The sequence below is a fragment of the Lepidochelys kempii genome, chromosome 17 (genome assembly GCF_965140285.1).
Source record: "Lepidochelys kempii isolate rLepKem1 chromosome 17, rLepKem1.hap1, whole genome shotgun sequence".
In the NCBI taxonomy this organism is placed as follows: domain Eukaryota; kingdom Metazoa; phylum Chordata; order Testudines; family Cheloniidae; genus Lepidochelys; species Lepidochelys kempii.
Window position 1 is genome coordinate 10,772,945 of NC_136396.1, and position 21,824 is coordinate 10,794,768.

At 43.1% G+C, this 21,824-nt stretch overlaps 1 protein-coding gene across 16 annotated transcripts in view; it reads left to right on the plus strand.

Annotated features, from left to right (window-relative positions):
- The window catches only part of RAP1GAP2 (RAP1 GTPase activating protein 2), a 265,430-nt gene that overhangs the window by 229,040 nt on the left and 14,566 nt on the right, over positions 1-21,824 (plus strand). For 11 of the 16 annotated variants that reach the window (XM_073315725.1, XM_073315710.2, XM_073315717.2 and 8 more), the window contains 8 exons: positions 1,115-1,198; positions 3,512-3,612; positions 4,938-5,067; positions 6,169-6,324; positions 11,354-11,449; positions 12,980-13,066; positions 13,898-14,032; positions 20,869-21,006. In XM_073315725.1, the coding sequence (XP_073171826.1) occupies positions 1,115-1,198; positions 3,512-3,612; positions 4,938-5,067; positions 6,169-6,324; positions 11,354-11,449; positions 12,980-13,066; positions 13,898-14,032; positions 20,869-21,006 (927 nt within the window). Of the gene's footprint in view, positions 1-1,114; positions 1,199-3,511; positions 3,613-4,937; positions 5,068-6,168; positions 6,325-11,353; positions 11,450-12,979; positions 13,067-13,897; positions 14,033-18,475; positions 21,007-21,824 lie in introns of those variants that run through there. The other 5 variants (XM_073315712.2, XM_073315711.1, XM_073315714.2 and 2 more) reach the window with 3 other exon arrangements.

The window sequence follows — 21,824 nt, forward strand, 5'->3', positions numbered from 1 at the left end:
TATTTTATTCTTGCTTTGTTGTTGTTTGGAAGTTGAGAACGTCCATTGCACAGTTCACTAAGAGGAATGTCTTTGATGAGTGCTCTCCTATTAATGCTATTCATTTAAAAAAACATGCAAACCTTTAAAAAAACCCAAAGGTGCTCCTTATGCTGCCACTTAGGAGGAACCTCTAATTCACCCATTAGTAGAGCGCCAAAATCTCCCATCCAAACAGCCCCGAACTTTTGGGAAGTTAAAATCCAGATTCATTGGAAGAAGGTGGCTTCTCAGCACCTTCCATGATCAGACTTTATGGGCCAAATCTTCTGCTGGTGTAAGTAGTGTATTGAAATTCAGGTGGATTTACTCCAGCTGGGACTGGCCTGAGGACAAATGTGAAGCTGGTCACTAAAAACTTGAGGGTGCTGTTGAAAATTTGGGCCCTTACATTCTATGGAAGTGTCAGTTCAGTTTTTCCCACTGCTCTGGAATTTTTTTGGCCAAAAAATGCAGATTCTGGGTGCATTTTGCAAATTTCTGTCAAATTCACTGGATTATTTCCATCAACCACTGCCCAGGCAAATTCTGAGAATACAGAAATGTTTTGTTTTGCTGTTTTCAAAATGAAATGTTTTGATTTTTCCATTTGCAATGACTTTATGCTTTCAAATTTTATTTCAGTTTTGTTGAAAAAAAAATTAAAGCGTGCAGATGAAGTGATTCATTTTGTTTCCGGCTGAACAAAAGCATTTGATCCGTACCAAAACAAAACGGTTTGCCAAAAAATTGAAGAAAAATTTTGTTCTGGTTTTACCCAAGACATTTGGGTTTTAAATTTTTTTTAAGCCAGTCAATCAAAAAATTAATTATTTGCGCAGCTCGAATGACCTCTAATCTGTTTGGCCCTGACTCTCCCCGGTACTGAGCCACAAACAAGAGCGGCGCTACCTAAATGACCAATAAGAATTTAGAGGTGTGTAGACATGGCAGACTTATTTATCCTGCCAATGGGACGTTACCATTCCAGTCTAAATTGTGCTTCTCCTTAATGCCATTTTTTATCTATGCAACATTTTAGACTCCGGTTCTACAAATTACTGAATTAAATAATTCAAATGGTGTTTTATTCCAGGCATCCCAGATGATAGTGTCTTACGATGAGCATGAGGTTAATAACACATTTAAATTTGGTGTGATTTATCAAGAGTTTAAACAGGTAAGCAACCCCCGTTGTATTGTCATTAAGTATATTCTAGAAAGTAGCTAGGGGGTGTGGTTTTTAAATGCTGTGCAGCCAAACCTTTAGCTGAAGTCAATGGGGACTGACTGTGCTCGGCACCTCTAAACGCTTGTAATTATGTTGTATTGTTTTCATTTGAATAATATGTTTCTTATTACTTGCACATTTTCCTTGCTCGTTCATAAATGATATGGTTCAAAAATAAATGAATATGTAAATCAAACCCCAAGCTAAATTAATTTGAAAATGCATTTTAGTGGCCATGTGTTTTTTAGTCAGACGTATGTTTAGACAGCCAAACAGTTCTATTTTTGTTGGAACACTTAGACTATGGAGATGTGTGTTCACTGAAAATGCTTCCATTAATCTAGGTGCTTAGCATGTGCAATACAGACCGAGATGAATCTTCTCATTTAGCAGATATTATTCTGACAGGCATTTGAATTATATTTCATCGTATTGTGTGTTGAATAACTAATGCAAAGATCATAATTACAGTCCCTTTCTTATGAAATATACCAAAGGGGAGATGATTGAGACTCCAATGTTCCAATAGCATATAGAAGACCAAATTAAGAATCAGGGCCCCATTCTAGTAGTCACTCTATAGACAAGTAACAAAGAAGTAAGGCTCAGATCCTCAAATGTATGTAGGCACCTAACTCCCATTGATTTTAATGGGAGTTAAGCACCTAAACCTTTGAGGATCTGGCCTTAGTTCCTGCACCAGGGAGCATATGCTTGAGGTGTCAGAGAGGATGTGACTGGTGGACAAACAGACAAATGGGAAGGAGGGAGCGTGAGGTAACAAAAAGGAAGAGTTTAGCAGAAAAAGTAAAGGCTTATCTTGCTGCTTGCCTAGCTAATGCCGGAAGGGTATCACAACAGAGATAGGTTTGAAGGCATCACAGCAGAGGTAGGTTTTGAGGAGGGTGATACAGTAGCTTTTGGAATTGTGCTTTCCTAAAATCCCCCTGCAGTTGCAACCGAACACGGTGGACTTCTCACTTCCTGACCCGTGCAGCGTTAATACTTCAGTGTGGGAACAAACAACTGTCATGGCCCCCCTGCAAAGGGGATTGCATTTCAATGCTGGGAAAAGTGATTCCTGCACTTGAAGGATGAGGGGCAGTATAAATGTTAGATTGTCCATTAGAAACTTCAGCCAAACTTCAGCAGACTTCACCCCCAGGTCAGATGTTTCTAATCATACCATGGTCTGTTCCTCTGCCTGATACTTCTGTACTACGTGACTCCAGCCAAGTGGCTTTCACCATGCTGTGGAAGTAGAGCATGCATAGAAAAACAGCAGCATAGTTGATTCAGGTTAATTTCTGAAGACAGGCAAGCCTGCTTTTTTGGGGATTCCTTTATAAAGTGGAAGATGAATCAGTGTCCATAGGCTTCCATCAGTGCTGACTGGTTGAGCCAATACGATGTGCGGGCAAATTCATTTTTCTGACTGCCACAAATAGGAGAGAAACAAAGAAAAGTGACTTTTCCATTGTTTCCTGACCTGTGCGTTCACGTATCTGTCTGTTATTGCCACGTGGCTAGTTTTTATTTAAGAGGTTTGTTTTTTGAGAGAGAACTTTTTCAAAAACTGGTTGGAACTGGGAGATTTGTCAGAGCCGATCCTTTCTTGCAAACAGGTTTCGTTTTGATGAATTGAGTTTTTCTGAGGAAAAAATGTTGTGTTGGAAATTTCCCGACAAACTCTAGTTCTGAGGAAAAATACCCAAAGAAATAGAGGCAAAAAAGAGCTCTCATAAGCAGTATAGCTATCGCCTTATGACATCTCCCCACAACCAGCCCAGTTCTCAGAGTCCCATGCATTCATTTCTTTCATTGTCCCTCTTAACAGAGTAATTTCTTCCAGCTCCCGAAGGCTGATACCTGTGGCAGCTTCTCTGCTCAGAGAGAGTATTAACTCTCCCCATACCGTGTCCAGTAGGCACAGCCTACATACCCCACCACAGTATGCTCATGTAAGTTACTTTGCTAGGTGGAGATTGTGCTCCCTGAGCCTGATTCTGATCTGGGTTTACACCAGAGTTACTCCATTGACTGCAGTGGAGTTACCCCTGATTTATGTTGATGAAAGTAATATCAGAATCAGGCCCATCCTGAGTAACAAAGGCCTGACATCTGGGAGTGCTGGTGTCTCAACCTTTATTACACCATCCATCTCTGGTTTTAATGTGTCTTTAAACTTTCAGTTTGGTCCCTGCATCCTTAGAGTGAAAACTAGCCTGAGTTTTTTACTTTACTTGTTGATGTATTTTGCAGACTTTAGAGGAAGAGTTGTTTGGGAATAATGAAGAGAGCTCTGCTTTCAAGAACTTCTTGAGTTTGCTAGGGGAAACCATAACACTCCAGGATTTCAAAGGGTGAGGAAAATAAAGGAAACTGTTTTCTAAATAAATGTAACAAAAGACCCCTTAAGGTGTAAACTCATCCAGTAGCTTAGAAACAGAAGTCACTTCATTGCTGGACTGTGTTGTACAAACCAGAAACAAATGCAACTGTGGCTATTCTTTCAAAACCTGGGGAGCTACTCAAGGGGTCAGAAGGGCAAACAAAAAAAGAGCAGCAAATTTGTTTTCCTTCGTTTTAAAACATCTAGTTTCATTTCAGTCATATATGAAACTAACCCCTTATGGAGAACACACCCAGCATGGTCTCGTGTATTTATCTTAAGTGTGTTGCAAACCTAGAATGAATTTGCAGAACTTGTACGAAGCATATCTGATCATGGTATCAGATGATCATCCCTGTCCTTTTGCTCTGCACCATCATTGCGAAAGGGATGTGAAACTGGCTTCACTTGTAAGGAAGAATCTCCAGATAGTATAAATCTGACATAGCAAGTCTCATGCCACTGGCCCGCAGTACCTGTCATAGGGCATGTCTGGGGGAGAGGGCCTAGTTGGAACACCTCTGCTATCATAATGGCCCCTTGTGTCTAATGGTAGCTGGGTGCACATTAGAGCAGCCCTGAGACTACTCAAGAGGTCAAACCTTCTCCAATAGACTCCTGTTTCCTTCAACAGGAGTTTTGCATGCATAAAGATTGCAGGATCATGCCTCAATGGCTATTCCTAGCGGGTAGATGTCCACATCACACTACCAGAATTGGAATAAATTATCAGCCTTGTTGGCTGTCTCTGCAAGGAAGCTAAAGACTGAGTAGCCCATGGAGACTGAACCCAACCAAACTTCCACTAATTTTTACTACTAGCTTTGTCCTTTTTTTTCTTTTAAGTTTCTGAAACATTCTGATAATTTGTCTTCCCCTTCTGCTTTCACACAGTTTGGGGCTTCCAGGTTTGGCCTGAGACTAGGGCTGGAAATGATTAAATACCCAAAGAAAGGCTGTTTTGTAGGCTTGAAAATTTCAGATAATTTGGGTAAAGATCTGGTGTCAAATGCTTCTCTGAGCTCCAAACCACTGAAAATTAAGCTAACATATATCCTGAGCTCCAGATTACTAATAATTATACTTGCTAAATATATACCAGCTAATTATTTATAACAACAATAACTAACTATATGTGGATACATGAGTTAGTTGTCTATCTCACTAACTAGCTAATTATATATGCATACAGGAGATAGTTGTCTGTATCATTAAATAATTTAACAAGCTATAGCCTTGGGTCAATGTTCTGTTAGTATTTATTCAGTTCTTTCCAACATTTTCTTTTATTTCTAGTTTTCGAGGGGGTCTGGATGTAATGCATGGTCAGACTGGCACCGAGTCTGTGTACACTGTGTTCAGGGACAGAGAGATTATGTTTCATGTCTCCACAAAGTTGCCTTTTACTGAAGGAGATGCACAACAGGTAAGAGAGAGAGCTAACCTTGCTTTAGAGAGAAACTTTTAAACAGAAAGGAAAAGCTAAATATTAGAACCGAAGATGAGTTTGGAATTATTAAATGGACATTGTGTATCTGTAATGAATGAAAAACTGTACTTTCATTTCCAGTAGGCACCTTTTACGTTTGTATGTGCTACCTAGAACAATTTAAACAGTGTGGTTTTATAGTCCCTAAATTCAAGCCCTTTGAGACTGGTATGGTTAAGGAAGTTAAGGCTTTGTCTACATACCGAGCTGTACCCCTTTAACTATGTTCTAGTTAAAATGGCACAAACCCCCTAGTGTGGCTGAAGTTATACTGGTATAAAGGGGCCATATAACAGTATAGCTTATTCCTGAACAGGAAGGGGAATAAGTTATATTGGTATAGGCACCTTTATACAAGTATATCTGTGCCCACATTAGGGGTTGTACCAGTATAATTATTTTGGTAAACCATCATGCCCCCTAACTGATATAGTTAAACTGGTACAATGTGGGTAGATCAGGCCTAAGTGATTTTCCTTTAATATTGAGCAACAGAGATTTAACAAGTGTTGATTTTAATCTACAAATCCCTGCATGTTTTTGACCTAATGTAATTAGCGATGTCACAACTGTCAGTCTTGGGTGCCTAAAGTTTGATACCTAAATCTATAGTTAGGCACTGAAATAGCCGCATTTTCATTGGTGTTGGGAGCAGTGGAGGCTGAGTTTCAAATCAGGCTACTTATTTAGGGGCCTAAATATGATTTAGGGAATTAAATGAATAGATTTTAAGGCCAGAGGGGATGATTATGAACATCTAGTCTGACCTTCTGCATAATAAAGGCTATAGAACCTCACCCAGTAATTTCTATATTTAGCCCATAACTTCTATTTGAGCAATAGCCTCTGAGAAAGATATTCAGTCTTGATTTAAAGACTTCAGGTGACTGAGAACCCACTCTGTCATTAGGTCTAGCTTCGGGCACCCAAGTTTGAAAATTTTGGTCTAAGCAATTGCTCATGCAAAGTGGATATTTGTTTTCAGGAGACATGTGAATGCCTAATTTTAACTATCGAACATTTGCGCTTTCCACTCAGCTCCAGAGAAAGAGACACATTGGTAACGATATAGTGGCAATTATATTTCAAGAAGAAAACACTCCATTTGTCCCAGACATGATTGCTTCAAATTTCCTGCATGCATACATTGTTGTGCAAGTGGAGAGCCCTGAAACAGACAATGAATCCTACAAGGTAAGAGGATTCTGAAAGTTAAACTGCTGAATTTTGGTTCTGCGAGTCCACCTGAGATCTGACAATGGATGTGCAGTTGTCACCCTTAAAAACTTACCAGTTTTAACTTGGATAAATAGATTAGGGCCCCAATGCTGCAAAGACTGTTGAGTGTTTAATTTTATGTACTGTGATTAAGATGACTCACAATACATAAAGCTAACTATGAATGTAAATCTTTGAATCTTGCTATGGGCCCGATCAAAAACCCACTGAAGTCAATGGGAGTATACAGTATCCCCTACTACTTCTTTTATTGACTATAGGAAATATCTTGTATACTGTCAATACTAAGGAAAAGCACTTACTTAATTTAAAGCATATGGAAATTAAGTACATGCTTAAAGTTTAAGCACTTGCTTACTTTCCTCGACCTGAAAAGAGACAGCCATGACAATCAACAATTAATCCTTGCTGCAATAAAGTCATGATTCATTTGAGATATGTCAGTCTGGCATATGCCTCAGATTTATGGACAAATAAATAAGTAGTTCACAAACTATTTACCTTTTTGTGGGCTGTTTACGTATATTTCATATTTGTGTTTATACTGTGTATACACATAAATAGTTGACATAAGAATGGCCATACTGGGTCAGACGAAAGGTCCATCTAGCCCAGTGTCTTGTCTACCAACAGTGGCCAGTGCCAGGTGCCCCAGAGGGAGTGAAGAGAACAGGAGATCAAGTGATCCATCCCCTGTCGTCTAGTCTCAGCTTCTGGCAAACAGAGGCTTGGGACACCATCCCTGCCCATCCTGGCTAATAGCCATTTATGGACCTATCCTCCATGAATGTATCTAGTTCTTTTTTGAACCCTGTTATAGTCTTGACCTTCGCAACATCATATGGCAAGGAGTTCCACATGTTGACTGTGCACTGTGTGAAAAAATACTTCCTTTGGTTTGTTTTAAACCTGCTGCCTATTAATTTCATTTGGTAGCCCCTAGTTCCTGTGATGTGAGAAAGAGTAAATAACAGTAAATTCCTTATTTACTTTCTCCACCCCAGTCATGATTTTATAGACCTCTATCATATTCCCCCTTAGTTGTCTCTTTTCCAAGCTGAAAAGTTCCAGTCTTATTAACCTCTCCTTATACGGCAGCCATTCCACACCCTTAATAATTTTTGTTGCCCTTTTCTGAACCTTTTCCAATTCCAATACATCTTTTTTTAGCGATCAGGTGACCACATCTGCATGCAGTATGCAAGATGTGGGCGTATCATGGATTTATATAGAGGCAATATGATATTTTCTGTCTTCTTATCTATCCCTTTCTTAATGGTTCCCAACATTCTGGTCGCTTTTTTGACTGCCACTGCACATTGAGTGGATGTTTTCAGAGAACTGTCTGCAATGGCAAGGATCCCCCTTGTCTACATGCTTGTTGACTCCCTCAAAGAATTCTAGTAGATTGGTAAGGCATGATTTCCCTTCACAAAAACCATGTTGACTCTTCCCCAACAAATTATGTTCACAAGTTAAGGTACAAAAATATTATATATAACCATTATTATATATTTAAATGTATACAAAAATGTCTAGTACATAAGTGTTTTAACACTAATAGTATACTAATTCTAAGTGGAAGATATTAACTTAGTATGCTATTTAATATTTTAATTTGCAGTAGAACATTTTATAGCCTTCTGTACACAGTGCTCAAATGTACACAGAATAAAAATGTGTGTGTATATATATTTTCTCTGATAACTATGAAGAGAGAATGTAAGGTATCGTTTTTAAAATTGAAAATACATTACTTGAAGCCGTGAACAAAAATAGAACTCATATGAAAACTAATTAAAAGCTACATACAATTAACCATAAAATTAATGTATTTAATGCAGGAATAAATGATTAGCATTGGGAATGGGTATATCTCTAAGGCAAGCGCTGTGATCTAGAGTAACCTTTGCTTAAGCCTTTTGGTAAACTCATGGGCAGTGAGTTCTATGGGCCTGTGGTGCCTGGATACCAGGAATATTCCTGTCCCAGGGGCCCAGCTCCAGCAAAGTTTCCCACCTCCCCCGCCCCACACACACTCCCCCCGCGCTTCCCCTGGCCCGCTCCCCAGTGATTTAAAACAGCCTGGGGGCTCCCGTCACCACCCAGCAGCGCAGTGGGGCTGAGCGGCTTCCTGCGCGCTTGTTCCATGAGGCTGCCGGCAGGTCCTTGCAGCCCGTGTGAGGGGGGTTGTGCCCCTGCTCGCTGCCCCTGCTCACTGTCCCTGCCCCAAATGCCCCTGCGGCCAATGGGAAGCTGCAGGGGCAGTGCCTGGAGATAGCAGCATGAGGAGACCCCCCCCGGCCTGCCCCGCCTAGGAGCCGCTGCTGGCGGGGGTGCCTCAGGTAAGCATCGGACCTACCCCCATCCATTTCCAGAGCCTGCACCCACACCCCCTCCGCAAACACATCCTTTCGGCCCCCAAATTTCCTCCTGCACCCTGCACCCCCTCCCAGAGCCTGCACCCCATACCCCCTCCTGCAGCCCACACCCCCTCCCCCTAACTCCTTCGTGCACTCCCACCCTCCCCTGCACTTTTGTCCCCAGACTCCCTTCCAGAGCCTGCACCACTGCCAAGAGTCTGCACCCAGCATCCAAACTCGTTCCCAGAGCCTGCACTCCAGACCCCCTCCCCCACCCAAACTCCCTCCCAGAGCCCGACTTCTCACCCCTTCTGTACCCAAATTCCCTCCCAGAGCCTGTATCCTGCACCCCTCCTGTACCCCAATCCTCTGCCCCAGCCCAGAGCCTGCACCCCAGACCCCATCCCCCACCAAACTCCCTCCCAGAGCCTGACCACTCTCACTCCTGCACCCAAACTCCCTCTCAGAGCCTGCATCCCCACCCCCTCGTGTACCCCACTTGCCTGAACCCCAGATCCCCTCCCCCACCCAAACTCCCTCCAAGAGCCTTAGGTGGGGAGTTTGCGGGCGGGTTCTGGGTGTTCTGGGCACCACCAAAATTTCTACAAACCTGCCGCCCCTGAGTAAACTTTTGTGCTTGTGAAGGTGATATGACTGGTACGGTTACAATGGAACCTGTGAGTTTTCCATTCAGAGAACAAGAAACATGCAACAAGATTATTACAAAGACATGGCCCATTGCTGGAATTGTGCTGAGACACGGTAGGTCTAGAAAGAGTCCTGAGCCTGTAGCTAGAGTGTTTCATGGAGTCTCTTCCAGAGAAACCCTGGGTGATGTTGGTAGGTCACAGAGGCTGTGTTAGACAATCTGGGAGCTAGAGAGTCCGAACAAACCACAGGATCTATTTATGTCTGGCAGCCTCATTAAAGAATTCACTTTATATTCCTCACAACTAGTTTTGTCGCTTCATACCTCTCAAATACAGAGGGACTTCAGTACCTCTGTTAGGACCTTTCCATTGACTTCACTGAGCTTCAGAGTGGATCCTTGCGGAGAACTGTGTTAGAACTGCTCACGATGGGAACTGCTCAAAAAAGAACCCTGCCATTGCAGCCCTGGTATTTGCTGTGGTGTGGAAGTCAGACAAAATGAGTACAAGTCCCCCCAGTTTTGGCAGTCGATGTCCAGTACTGTTGTGGCCCAACACTTTCATGCCGGTGAACTTACAGGTGAACCCACCCTGCCTGAGAGTGTAAATGATTCACTTTTCATGTCTTCCTAGCCTTCAGGCTCTTAACGGAAGTGTCTAACTATTACAACAACTTCTGCATAGCAAGCAATATAGTTTCATCCCATCCCACCCCACCCGACCCGCTAGGGACTGTCAGTTCCTTTCATTTTCTGCACACGCATCCAAATTGTGATCAAAAGGTCAAAAGGACACTTGCCGTGTGCACTTAGCTGCATGTTCCTGCACGCGTCTCTCTTTACGCTTCTTGGCTAAGCAGATGATTTTCTTTGGCTTTTAACATTGAAGAGTTAAATATATTAGAACTGAAAGGGACATTTTGCAACAGAAGCCAGCCACGCAAATTAAATCATCCGAATGGAAACATAATTTCACAACATTAGGCTCTAGCAGGCTATTCTGCCTCAGTGACTGCAGGTCTGGAAGTAGCAAAGCAGGATTTATTATAGTCTTACTTTCTTTTTTCCCCATTTCCAAAGAGCCCCTTCCAATTTGATGGCAAATCTGCCCTGAAATTTACTAGCATCCATCTTTATGTCCTGTTTAACTCTTCTAACGACCTGGCTGCGTGCCAGAGCTCTGCAGACATCAGTAGCCGGCCAGAGAATTAAAGGGGCAGGTGGTCTATTGACCAAGCAATGTCAACTTACTTGTCAGATGAAGAGCTAAAATTATCAGCCAGCTTGATACATTAGCCTGTTCACACATTTTGAGGGTACAGTGTGTGTTGCTTGTGACCGGGAGCAGACTAGAATCTCGCATAGCCCTCTGCGTGTGTTGATTTAGGGCAGGGGTACGCTAGCAGAGCAGGTGTTAACATTGCGTACCACCGAGACAGGGTTATTATCAATTCTTTATTGTTTGCACTGTGATCACACCGACAGGCCCCAGTCAGGGATCAGGACCTCATTTGTACTGGACTCTGTCCAGGTCTCCGAAGAGTTTACACCCAAAGAATAGGTGATTATGACAAATAGAAGGGGGGTAGGCACAAGGCATCAGTGAGATAACTGTGATTAGTGTAATAAGGCAGTGGGACCTAGGGGACTCAGGAATTAGACCCAGGTCTCCTAGCGATGCCACTGGCCTAAACGCTCTGTTCTATCCAGTGAGTCTTCAGTACAAGTGGAATTCAGTCTCAGAATGGGGATTTGACTTCTGCTTCTTTGTAAGAGGAGTTTATTACTGGTTTCAGAGTAACAGCCGTGTTAGTCTGTATTCGCAAAAAGAAAAGGAGTACTTGTGGCACCTTAGAGACTAACCAATTTATTTGAGCATAAGCTTTCGTGAGCTACAGCTCACTTCATTGGATGCATACAGTATGTGCGCTCGGGTAACTCATATATTCTTGCTTTCTTTTGGTTCTAATAGGTGTCGGTCACTGCCCGGGAAGATGTCCCTTCGTTTGGTCCTTCTCTGCCAAGCCCACCAGTATTTCAAAAAGTAAGAAATGGAAAGCACAATGAAGTAGGTTTTTAAAAAAACAATATCTACCCAAATTGTCTCAGAACGCACTGTTTATTATGTAAAATATAGTAGGATTGAGATCAGAGCTAGAGTAAAACTATAGGGCCAGATCCTCAGCTGGTATAGATCAATCAGTGAGCGAAATGATGCTGAGTTATACTAGCTGATTTGGCTGATACAGGTGCTGGATCTAGGCAATTCAGTGGAACAGTGAATTATTAACCTTTGACCTCTAAGGATCTGGGCAAAATCCTGAGTTGCAAATGAAAACTATTTGGTGGGAGGTTCTCAATGTAGTACAAGCCAACACATAATTTGGCACAATTCTCTGTACAAAAGATGCCAAGGAGCAGAATTCTGCAGCTGTTGGAGGGTTAGGATGGAAGAAAGTGCATTGGCAGAGCTGTTTGGAGCAGCTTGAACCGGGGCCTGCCCATGCTCTAGTCATTGCTATTTAGCCTTCATTGTCCTGAGACATGAACTCACCCACAAATATTGTTATAAAGAAAAACCATTTAATTTAGATGTACTGTATGTTTAATTTCCTAATTAAATATGATCTATGATGTATTCCACACTATAGCAGTATCTCTGTGTACGTAAAACCAGACACATATTTAAAATATTTTTTTTACATAAGCATATCCTATATTTAAGGAAACTCTTAATATAAAGGCTGTGTGTGTGTGTAACTAAATTGACAGTGAAATTAGTCTCTGTGTAGAAGATCAGCACAAGGCTTGGGATCCATTTAAGCCTTCAAAATAGGGGTTAAATTGGATTTAATTGCATGTATGGACCTTGTACTGACCCCCTGCACAGTGGTGAATTTCCCTCCAGTTGCACATACTTTTGAAAATAAAATGAATGCTTATGTTTAGTCAAGGGGTGATGCACTTTGCACTCTTCCCTCTGAGTCTTGAATGAACCAATGCCCAGCATACTATTAATAATGCCTAGCTCTTATATATCATTTTTCATCAGTATATCTCAAAGCGCTTTACAAAGTAGATCAGTATCATTGTCCCAGTTTCCAGATGGGAAAACTGAGGCACAAAGAGAGAAAAAGTGATTTGCTCAAGATCACTCAGGAAACCAGTTGCAGAGCCAGGACTAGAATCCTTGTCTCCTGAGGTCTAACCCAGTGCTCTGTCCACTAGGCCACACTGCAGTGCTGAAGGTGTTTTCTTTCAGATGAGACCAAGGTGTTCTGATCCTTCCACTTGAACTCCCTAAAGAAATTGTGGCTGTTCCTTTAAGAGGGTGATTATTATTAGATACCTCCTCCCCGCTTTGTCTTCACCATGCTGGAAGGAATGCTCATTTGGTTAGGTCTCTGATCAAATACAGGAAAAAAAAGTAAAGCAGGATGGACCTTTGCAATGGATTTGTAACATGTCACTAATGCTGAAGTGTCCAGGATGTGACGTGTTGAGATGTATTTGCTGGCATGGAGGATTATGGATGGTTTAGCTAAGAGTATTTAAATGGTTTTGATTTACCAACCTTGCTTCACTTCTCCCTTTCTAGAACACAGAGTTCAGGGAGTTCCTGCTTACCAAACTCATCAATGCTGAAAATGCTTGCTGCAAATCTGACAAGTTTGCAAAGCTGGAGGTAAGGAGAGTAAATATTTTCTCTCTCTCTTTCTCCTGCCTCTTTCCCAATCTCTCCCACACCACTGTCCTCTCTTTTGGGCCAGTCACAAAGACAGAGTAAGGCTAGAAGCAACTGGTGTATGAATGGAGGAAGTTCTTACCTATTCATCTTCCTCAGCTGCCATGTCCCCAGTGCAATTTCTAGGTCAAAATTTTCCTTAGGGAAGTAGAACCTCATCCCTCACCAAGTACCTCCTTAATTAAGGGAAATTTTGAAAGTGACCTCTGCATAGGTGCAAACCACTGGTGTGGGGGATGATGGGATCATGTCCCCCCCAACTTTTTACCTTCTATGTGGTACAAGTCTCACACGTTCACAACCTGTCTCCCCTCCCCACATCTTTTTTATATGGCCGAGTGTGTGTCCCTCAGTTCTCCGTTGCCATGACATAATGCAGTGTGGGCCCCAATTTGGACCACGTTGTCTGGGTGACAATAGAAGCTGGTCCTGCATCCTCTATCAGGAAGGCAGAGGGGTTACATGCTGTGCTACTGTATTAATGTCTATGAATGTCCTCCGGAATCTATTTGACCTAGACTTTATTATTGAGCTGGATCTGCACATCAAGGCAATCAATGGAAGAGCCACTGTATTTTGCTGTCTAGGCAATTTGTAGTCACATTCTCATGCTGTTGCAATAAGAGACTGATTGCCTGAATGTCCTGGACTGAGAAGATTGTTTCGATCCCACGGAGCCATTGTTGTACCCATGTTACCTTGTTCCTCTGCACCAAGAGGCTGTCAGACCAATTCACACACCACGAACTATGTCCCTTTTTATTCTTTCAGGACCGGACACGAGCTGCATTGCTGGACAATCTCCATGATGAGCTCCATACACACACACAGGCAATGTTAGGGCTGGGGCCAGAGGAAGATAAGCTTGAGAATGGAGGTCATGGAGGTTTCTTGGAATCATTTAAGGTAAAGAAAATCCTCTTACCTATGGCTGTAGATAGGACGGGCTATGGCCCAGTGAGCCTCAGAGTAACGAAAGATCAGGGAACCCAAGCTGATCCCAAGAGTGGCTTTTGGGAAAAGGGGTTTGCCTTCAAAGCAAGACCTGGGGATCAGGTAGAAGAGCTTTTTGCAAAAGGTCCCAATCCAGCCAAGTACTTTTAGAACATGCTTAACTTAAAACACATGAATAACTCAATGGAAGTCTATGGGAATGCTCACATGCTTAAAATTAAGCACACGCTTAAGTGTTTTGCTGGATCAGGGCCTGTATCAAGGAATCCCTCCTCCAGAGCATTTGATAATTCCTTCACCTGCCACTGTCCATTACTGTTCACGCCCTCTTGAAATCATGCCGGTAGTACTCAGGGCGAACGCTCAGACCTCTGTGACAAATACCCCTTGTGGCCTTCCTAGCTGCAAGAGACGTCTCATAGGCTGCTCCCCAACCTTCAGGGCTGCTTTTGTCAGCAGATACTTTCACCACATTGCCATATGCTGCTGGGCTGTGTCTCTGCTCAGAAGCTAGTCACTGTGCTGAGAGAGGAGACGCTCCCTAAGATGATGCTTCTGAGCTGGTGAAGTAAACGGGTGGCCTGACAACAGGACTAACAGGTGGTGGTTGCTGTTTTTAATATAGGAAACAAGATGAGAGATGGGTATATTTGGGGACGAGAGTAGGAAAGGGGCTTCAGATACCCTGGCGACGAGTCTGGTATAAATGCCTAAGGGGAGAACGGGGGAAGGAGAAAATGTAAAAGTCTAAAGAAAAGCGAGGGAAGAGAATACAGTGACCCCTCAAGGGATTCATTGCCTGGCAGAGCTGGATTCCTAACCATGGTGGAACAGAACTGTACTCAGCGCTTTGGGGAAGTCCCTAAAGAAAGGAGGCTGTCTAAAAAGAGTGATAACTCTTGGACAAGCTCCACAGTGAAAGAAAAGAAAGCGTGGCAGGAAGTCTTTGTATGTTTAAATATGAAGCCAGGCGTCACCGGTACAGCTACACCTGTAAACTCTTCCGGCAAAACACTGCAAGTGTGGACGTGGCTCATGCTGGCAAACCTGTGCTTTTGTTGATAGCGTTTATTCCAGCCTCCCCGAGTAAATAAGAGTCTAACTAGGGGTAAATAGAGTCTAAACTAGGGGTTTTTGCCAGCACAGCTATATCTGTCAGGGATCACGTCTCATCACACCCCTGGCTGACATACTATGCCAGTGAAGGTGTAGACCTGGCCAGAGTCCAGAAGATAGAAGAACAACAACTGCATTGTGACATTGTTCACAAGCAGTAAAACACAACATTAGAAGCACTACAGAATAAGATAGTGTCATAGTTCCAAGACAACTGCACCTGTATTCCCCCTCGAAGGCACCCGCTCTAGGTTCCCGGCTCTTCAGACACCCACATTTCCCTCCCTCCTGACTGGGATTTTTCCAGGCTTCACAGTTACCTGCCTGCCTGCATTGTGATAGCCTCGGACTTCCTAAAAGGCCAGCATCTCTGCTTCCTCTCCAGAGGTTATGAACAGCGTTAATTGCCAACAGTTTTGAGTTCCCACACAGCTCTTTCTAAGCAAGCGCATTTGTTCTTAAGATAAAAGCATTACAGAGAAAACATATTAACAATAATAAAAGAACCTACATGCATGCTATATAGCTTACCCCAGCTCCATCTTCAAGCTCTGGCAGGTGTCAGTCCTTCCAACCCTTCTGCAAGGTTTGGGGCTGTCCCTTGGACAGCAGGTCTTGTCTGTTTGATGGATCAGAAAGAAGGTCCTAAATCAGGTTAAACTCAGGCTGTTTATCCAAAAATCCTTTCTTTGTTAGTTGGTCTAGCTGTGTCTCTATGTGCCGGTCTTGCCATCACTGTGGCACAGAGAATGCAGGCAGGCCTGGGTGGGGAGAGTATTGTATTTGTAGCAGAAAGCTGCCAAGCGGGTACCCAAAGCAAGTAGAGGCTGCCAAATGGCCGAGTCAGTAGGTCACACAGTTGACAATCTGATTCCAGCCACTGGCTGGGTTGTTCTAATAAAACACAGAGAGTCCCTCTCCAGCCCCCAGCACCTGTCCTGTGGGATATCTGGAAGCTGGATGTTTTCCTGGTTGCTGTTCAGAAACATATGGCTTGCTGAACAGGGCTGATATCCCGGAACTTTTATTCATCTCCCTCGTTGCTATGGCTCATTTCCTGAAGGCCACAACCCTGTTTCTAGCAGCTTCTGAGGGAGAGGAAAAGAAGAGAGGAAGATGAAAGCGAAACCATATGTAGGTGCTCTCAGGCTAGTCTGTGATTTTCAAGCTCTTCAAACAGCTTTCACTGCCTGAGGTTTTAGACTTTTAGGTGTGTTTCTTCAACCTGTTTATACTCGAAATTTTTTTGTTGGTATGGCAAAGTAAGCAATAATGGCTACCAGAGACTACGGAATTATTGCATGTGACAGTGGTCCTTCCAGCTCACCCCTTTAAAATTTTCAGGTTAAGAAATTTGGGCCTAATTTTAATCTCAGTTGTGCTGTTTTTACACTTGTGTAACTCTTTCGACTACAGTGGAGCTATGCCTGATTTACACGAGTGCAAAGCAGATTTCATGTACCCAGCATACATGAGCAGTAGAATTACACTAGATGTAAAAATGATATAAAGCGGGGTCGTAATCAGGCTAACAGACATGTCGGTGTCTCATGTTGGGCACCCAGAACGCTTCACAGAGCAATCACACTATATCTGATCTTTGTCCTCCTTCTCAAAGGAAACCTGCACAACACCTACAAAAGACAAGCCTGGGAGCCTAAATTCATAACTTTGCTAGACACTAAAAATCACAGACTGAATAGAGACATTGGATTTATGGCTTATTGCAACAATCTATAACCCACTAACCTCCCTCCTTTCCCCAGTGCTTTTTTCCCTCTCCTCTCCTCCCTATGACTAGAGAGGTGTTAATGGACCACTTCACCTTGAATGGTCCCTTGAAATATGTGTTAACTATTTATACTAAACAATCTGTTCCACCTTGTATTTAGCTGTGACACGCTGAATACCTTTTTCAGACCTGAAGAAGAGCTCTCTGTAAGCTTGAAACTCAGCAGCAGAAGTGGGTTCTATTAAAAATATTATCTCATCCACCTTGTCACCCAGAAATTAAGACACACAAAATTAATGGACAGTTTTGAAACTTTTGGCCTCAACCCCTCTGGGTGCTGGATTCTGATTTCACACCAATTTTACGCTGGCATAACTCCACCGAAGTTGTTGCTGAAATCAGAATTAGACTGGGTCTTATTTTCCCCATCCGTAATAATACTTCCTTGCCTATCTCCAAAGCGTAGATGAGGTTTCATCAGATAATCATTGTACTGTGTTTAGAAGATGTGAAGAGCTGTACAAGTGCAAAACCTTATTACTCATGCAGAATACTGTAAGTCAAAAATGCTGAGCAACCCTTTAATCCTGTTATCTGCCTCCTGCACAGATCATGTCCATTAGATTCACTCTCCAAAACAAAATCAGCAATACTTTACTGTAGACCTCCTAAAAGTTATTCAGAACATCACTAAAACCACACATTCGTTAGACGTATCTATTTCAAGAGATTTTGAGATATTCATGTTACATGAGATTTTTGCCTATAAGAAAGTGGACTTTATTGCTCTTTTGGCATTTCAGGGTCTCCCAGTGCATGTGATGAATTCAGCTGCCAGAATAACTTTGCGTTTGCCTTGTTACCTTTGGACAGCACTGCTGATCTGCCTGATAGCTTATTTCCTTCACAGTGTGTTTCCAGTGTAAATATAAAATGAGAGGAGAAATGGTAAATAAAGTGGTTTGGGGGAGAAGGGAGGGTGGAAAGAAATTACACGTGTTCATTTCTATTTGCCTCCTATCCCAGGCCTGCTTTCCGGCTGCTCAGCAGGTGCTGCAGTGACCTCTGTTTGGGGGCTTCAGTGATTTGGTGTCTGAGTGCTTTTAGCCCCTCCCCACAAAGCCAATGTCCTCTGCTTCCTTGCTAAAGCAAATTAATCCTTTCCCATACGCCCCAGAATTTCAAACAATTCCCAATTTCAGCTCTTCATGGCCAGGCGGTGTAGCTGAGGTATAAAGGAGCTTGGACCCAAATCCGGAAAAGCATTTACGTGGCTAACTCCTATTGAAATCCATGGGAGTTAGGCGTATTCAGGTGATTTCAATGGAAGTTAGGCACCTAAAAGTCTTTGGTGTGTCCCTCTTCCTGAGTCTCCAGGCTTTGGGTCCATGTAGAGAAGCAGCCACTCCCACCGCAACAGTTCACATCACTCACAACCCCCAGGAGCTACTCCTTACCTTGGCTCTCCTGCCAGCCTGCCTTTCAGGCTGCTTTTCCCGGCCCTGTCTCAGGCACCTTTCCTAGCTCCATCTCACCTCTGAACCCAGTGCAGGTCCTTTCTAGAGGCTGCTCACCTTCTCGCTCGGGAGCCCACCGACACCCTGCTGTTCTCTCCAGCTCCGACTTCACCCTGGTTGGCTTTCATGTTCTTGTCCATGCCCAGCAGGCCCTGGTGTGGGCTAAGGAGCAGAGAGGAAGCCAGGCACAGGACAGAGCTGGAACTGGAACCTTGCTTGAAGACCCAGATTACTGTGGGACACCTTCCATTTCAGTACAAGCCAAGCAGCACAAATGCAAGTTCGGACATGGGGATCTGTCCTGTTAGAATTAAAGTCGCAAGTGTGAAAAATGCACCAGGCAGAAGTCGGATTTTAAAGTGTAACATGTTTATTTCGAGGAGTTGTGGGTTATAAATATTCATTATTAGCTGAGATAAAGTGGACTCATTTTCAACCTGATGTACAGAGAAGTAAGCATGGTAATCTATCACCAATTCACAGAAGAATAGGCCATGTCAATAGATTTTTTTTTTCCCCAGCCCCAGTCCTGCAGAGTATTAATCACATGCTTAACTTTATTTAAAGCGAGTCATCCCACAGAAGTCAGCGGGATTATTCACAAAGCTAAGTTTGTGTGTGTGTGAGTCTTTGCAAGGTCCAGGCCATAATATTTATGACCCCTAAATAAATGCCAGGAAGAAATGCTAATATTTTGTTGACAGGGAGAGCCAATACAATACATGAATTGAGAAAGCACGTTATCTGAATGTATAGTACCTGGAGAACATTTGTTATGGATAGTAAAGATACTGGTCAGTTACAAGAATTAACTTTATTTTCAAGTATTGTTAATATATACATACATCAGTCATAATAAACCAAACATTATGGATTTATGTTTTGTCTTGATTTTGATTACAGGAAGTGAGGGGTACTGGGTTAAACTGTCTTGGCAATTTACCATCATAGTCATTTCTTTAGGCTGAGCTGACACCTACTGGTTTAAAAAACAAAGTCACATCAGCCAGTTTTCAGAGTAGCAGCCGTGTTAGTCTGTATCCGCAAAAAGAACAGGAGGACTTGTGGCACCTTAGAGACTAACCAATGTATTTGAGCATAGCTGCTGTGACTGGGTGCCCGGCACCCTGGGGTTATACTATTTCTAGATCAAAGTAAAGGGCAGAGACTGGCACGTATCATAATATTTCCTTTTCACTGAGGCCCAAGGGCTGGTTTTTAAATGGTATTTAAAATTGTTAAGGATGCAGATACGCACCGAGTGGGAATTCCAGACACACCTCAGTGCCCAGCTCCTAGAAGTCATTGTTTCTGTTGCGGGTTCTCAGGGGGAGTGTGGTCTAATGGTTAGAGCAGGGCCTGGGAAGCAGGATTTCTGGGTTCTTTCCCTGCCAGGAGACTATCAGCCATGACTCTCTGGTTTTACTTCTGGCTCTCCCACTCACTGCCAATGCTTACCTGTCAGAGACACATGGTAGACAGTGATGTGTCCTCAGTCCATAAACTGTGTGCATAAAACTCATTAAGAGAGGAAGAGGAAAACATCTGTCATGTTTGCTGTATGGCTTGTCATATAGGTGTCTTCTACCACGGGCTAGGTAGCTAACTGCGGTGCAACCTATATTACTGTTTCCAACCTTTTCAGGTTGGCAAGCCCTTATTCAAAGGATCTGCGACCCTCTGAAATTTATTATGAAAGTTAGAGTAAAAAAGCATATCAGTGACCCCACTCCATATAATTTGCTGTGTTTTGAGAGGGTGACAGAGAATATTTGAAGGGGGGAGGGTATTGCAGGAAGTGAGGAAGATTTTCTTTGCTTTACAGTGTAATACAATTCTCTGTGACTTGCCACTCTCCCGATTGCCTGTTGTGACCCACCAGTTGAGGAACACTGGCATACATGAGAAAAGACTATTTAATGAACTTGCTTGTCCTTTTCTTATTGTCTAGTAGAACTTGGCTTGTGGGCGAAAGTGACCATGATAATTCATTGCCTGAAGGATTTCTTTGGTTGGTTGTGGGTGCAAAAGCCTTTATGCCATTTGGGGTGATTCATGAGGCCCATGACCCACCTAAATTCTGTGTTGAGGACTTAGTCGGTGCAGACACCGTGTGAATTTTAACCCTTTGTGAGCCATTCATTGTATGGACTCAGCCGTCGACATTCGAGATACGCTGGTCAATTTAATTGCACTTGCAGGTCATGTGGTGGTACTGCGGCTTTATCCTCAGATAAGACTCAGGTTCCCAGGGTGGATATCTGTGTTCACAGATTCAACTCTGGGTTTCAGAAGTTCCTGACTCTGATTTTCTAAACTATGACAACATCCCGTGGAGATGCAAAGGGGTAGTTAGTGCAAGGAAATAGTATTGTGGCCTCATAACAAGGGGTTGTTCCTTTTTCCTATTAACTTGTCGACAGAGAGCCATTCGAGTCCGCAGCCATTCAATGGAAACCATGGTGGGGAGTCAGAAGAAACATCACAGTGGAGGGATCCCAGGGAGCCTGAGTGGAGGAATCACCCACAACAGTGGCGAAATAACAAAGACCACCTTCTCGGTGAGTACAGCACATCTGCTGTGAGACCATCACTTTTAGAGATCAGAGGAGCAAGCGGTGAGAAAAGCCATATTGGACTATCTAGTCTATCCTTCCTTTCCCACACAGAATTTTTCTCTGCTGTATCTGGAAGTATGCTCTAGTGTGGATAAAGCCCTGGGTCGGGTGACAAGAGGCCTGGGGGCTATCCCTAGCTCTGCCATTAACCTATTGTGTGACCTATTAACCTATTCACCGTTCTGTGCCTTTATTTATCCCCCCACCCTTTGTCCATCTTGTCTAATGAGACTGTAAACTCCTTGGAGCAGGGACTGTTACTTAATATATGATTGTGTAGTGCCTGATATGCTGGGATCCTGGTCTTAGTCAGGGCTTGTAGGTGATGCCATAATCATATGTATATTTCCTAGTGTTGTAATCAGTTCAGCTTTAAATATCTCAAGTGACAGGGCTTCCACCACTCTCTTGGGGAGACTGTTCCAAAATCTTACAGGTATTGGTGCAGATTTACAAATGGTAGGTGCCTAACTCTCATTGATAGTGTAATGATAGTGAGTGGGAATGAGGTGCCTAACTCGCACAGGTGCTTTAGTAACCTCCCCCCACCCCGCCGGCACCTATCTATGTAGTTAGATGCCTAAATATCTTTGTCAGTCTGGCCCATCCTCATTAGGATTTTTTCGCCTTACTCAGACCTAATTTTCCTTTTCTGTCACCCAATCAGTCTTTGTTATACCCCTTGAACCATCCTAAACAACTCCTCTCCCTTCTATATGCTTCAAATCCTTTATCATTGGGCTATGCTGTCCTCTTTCAAT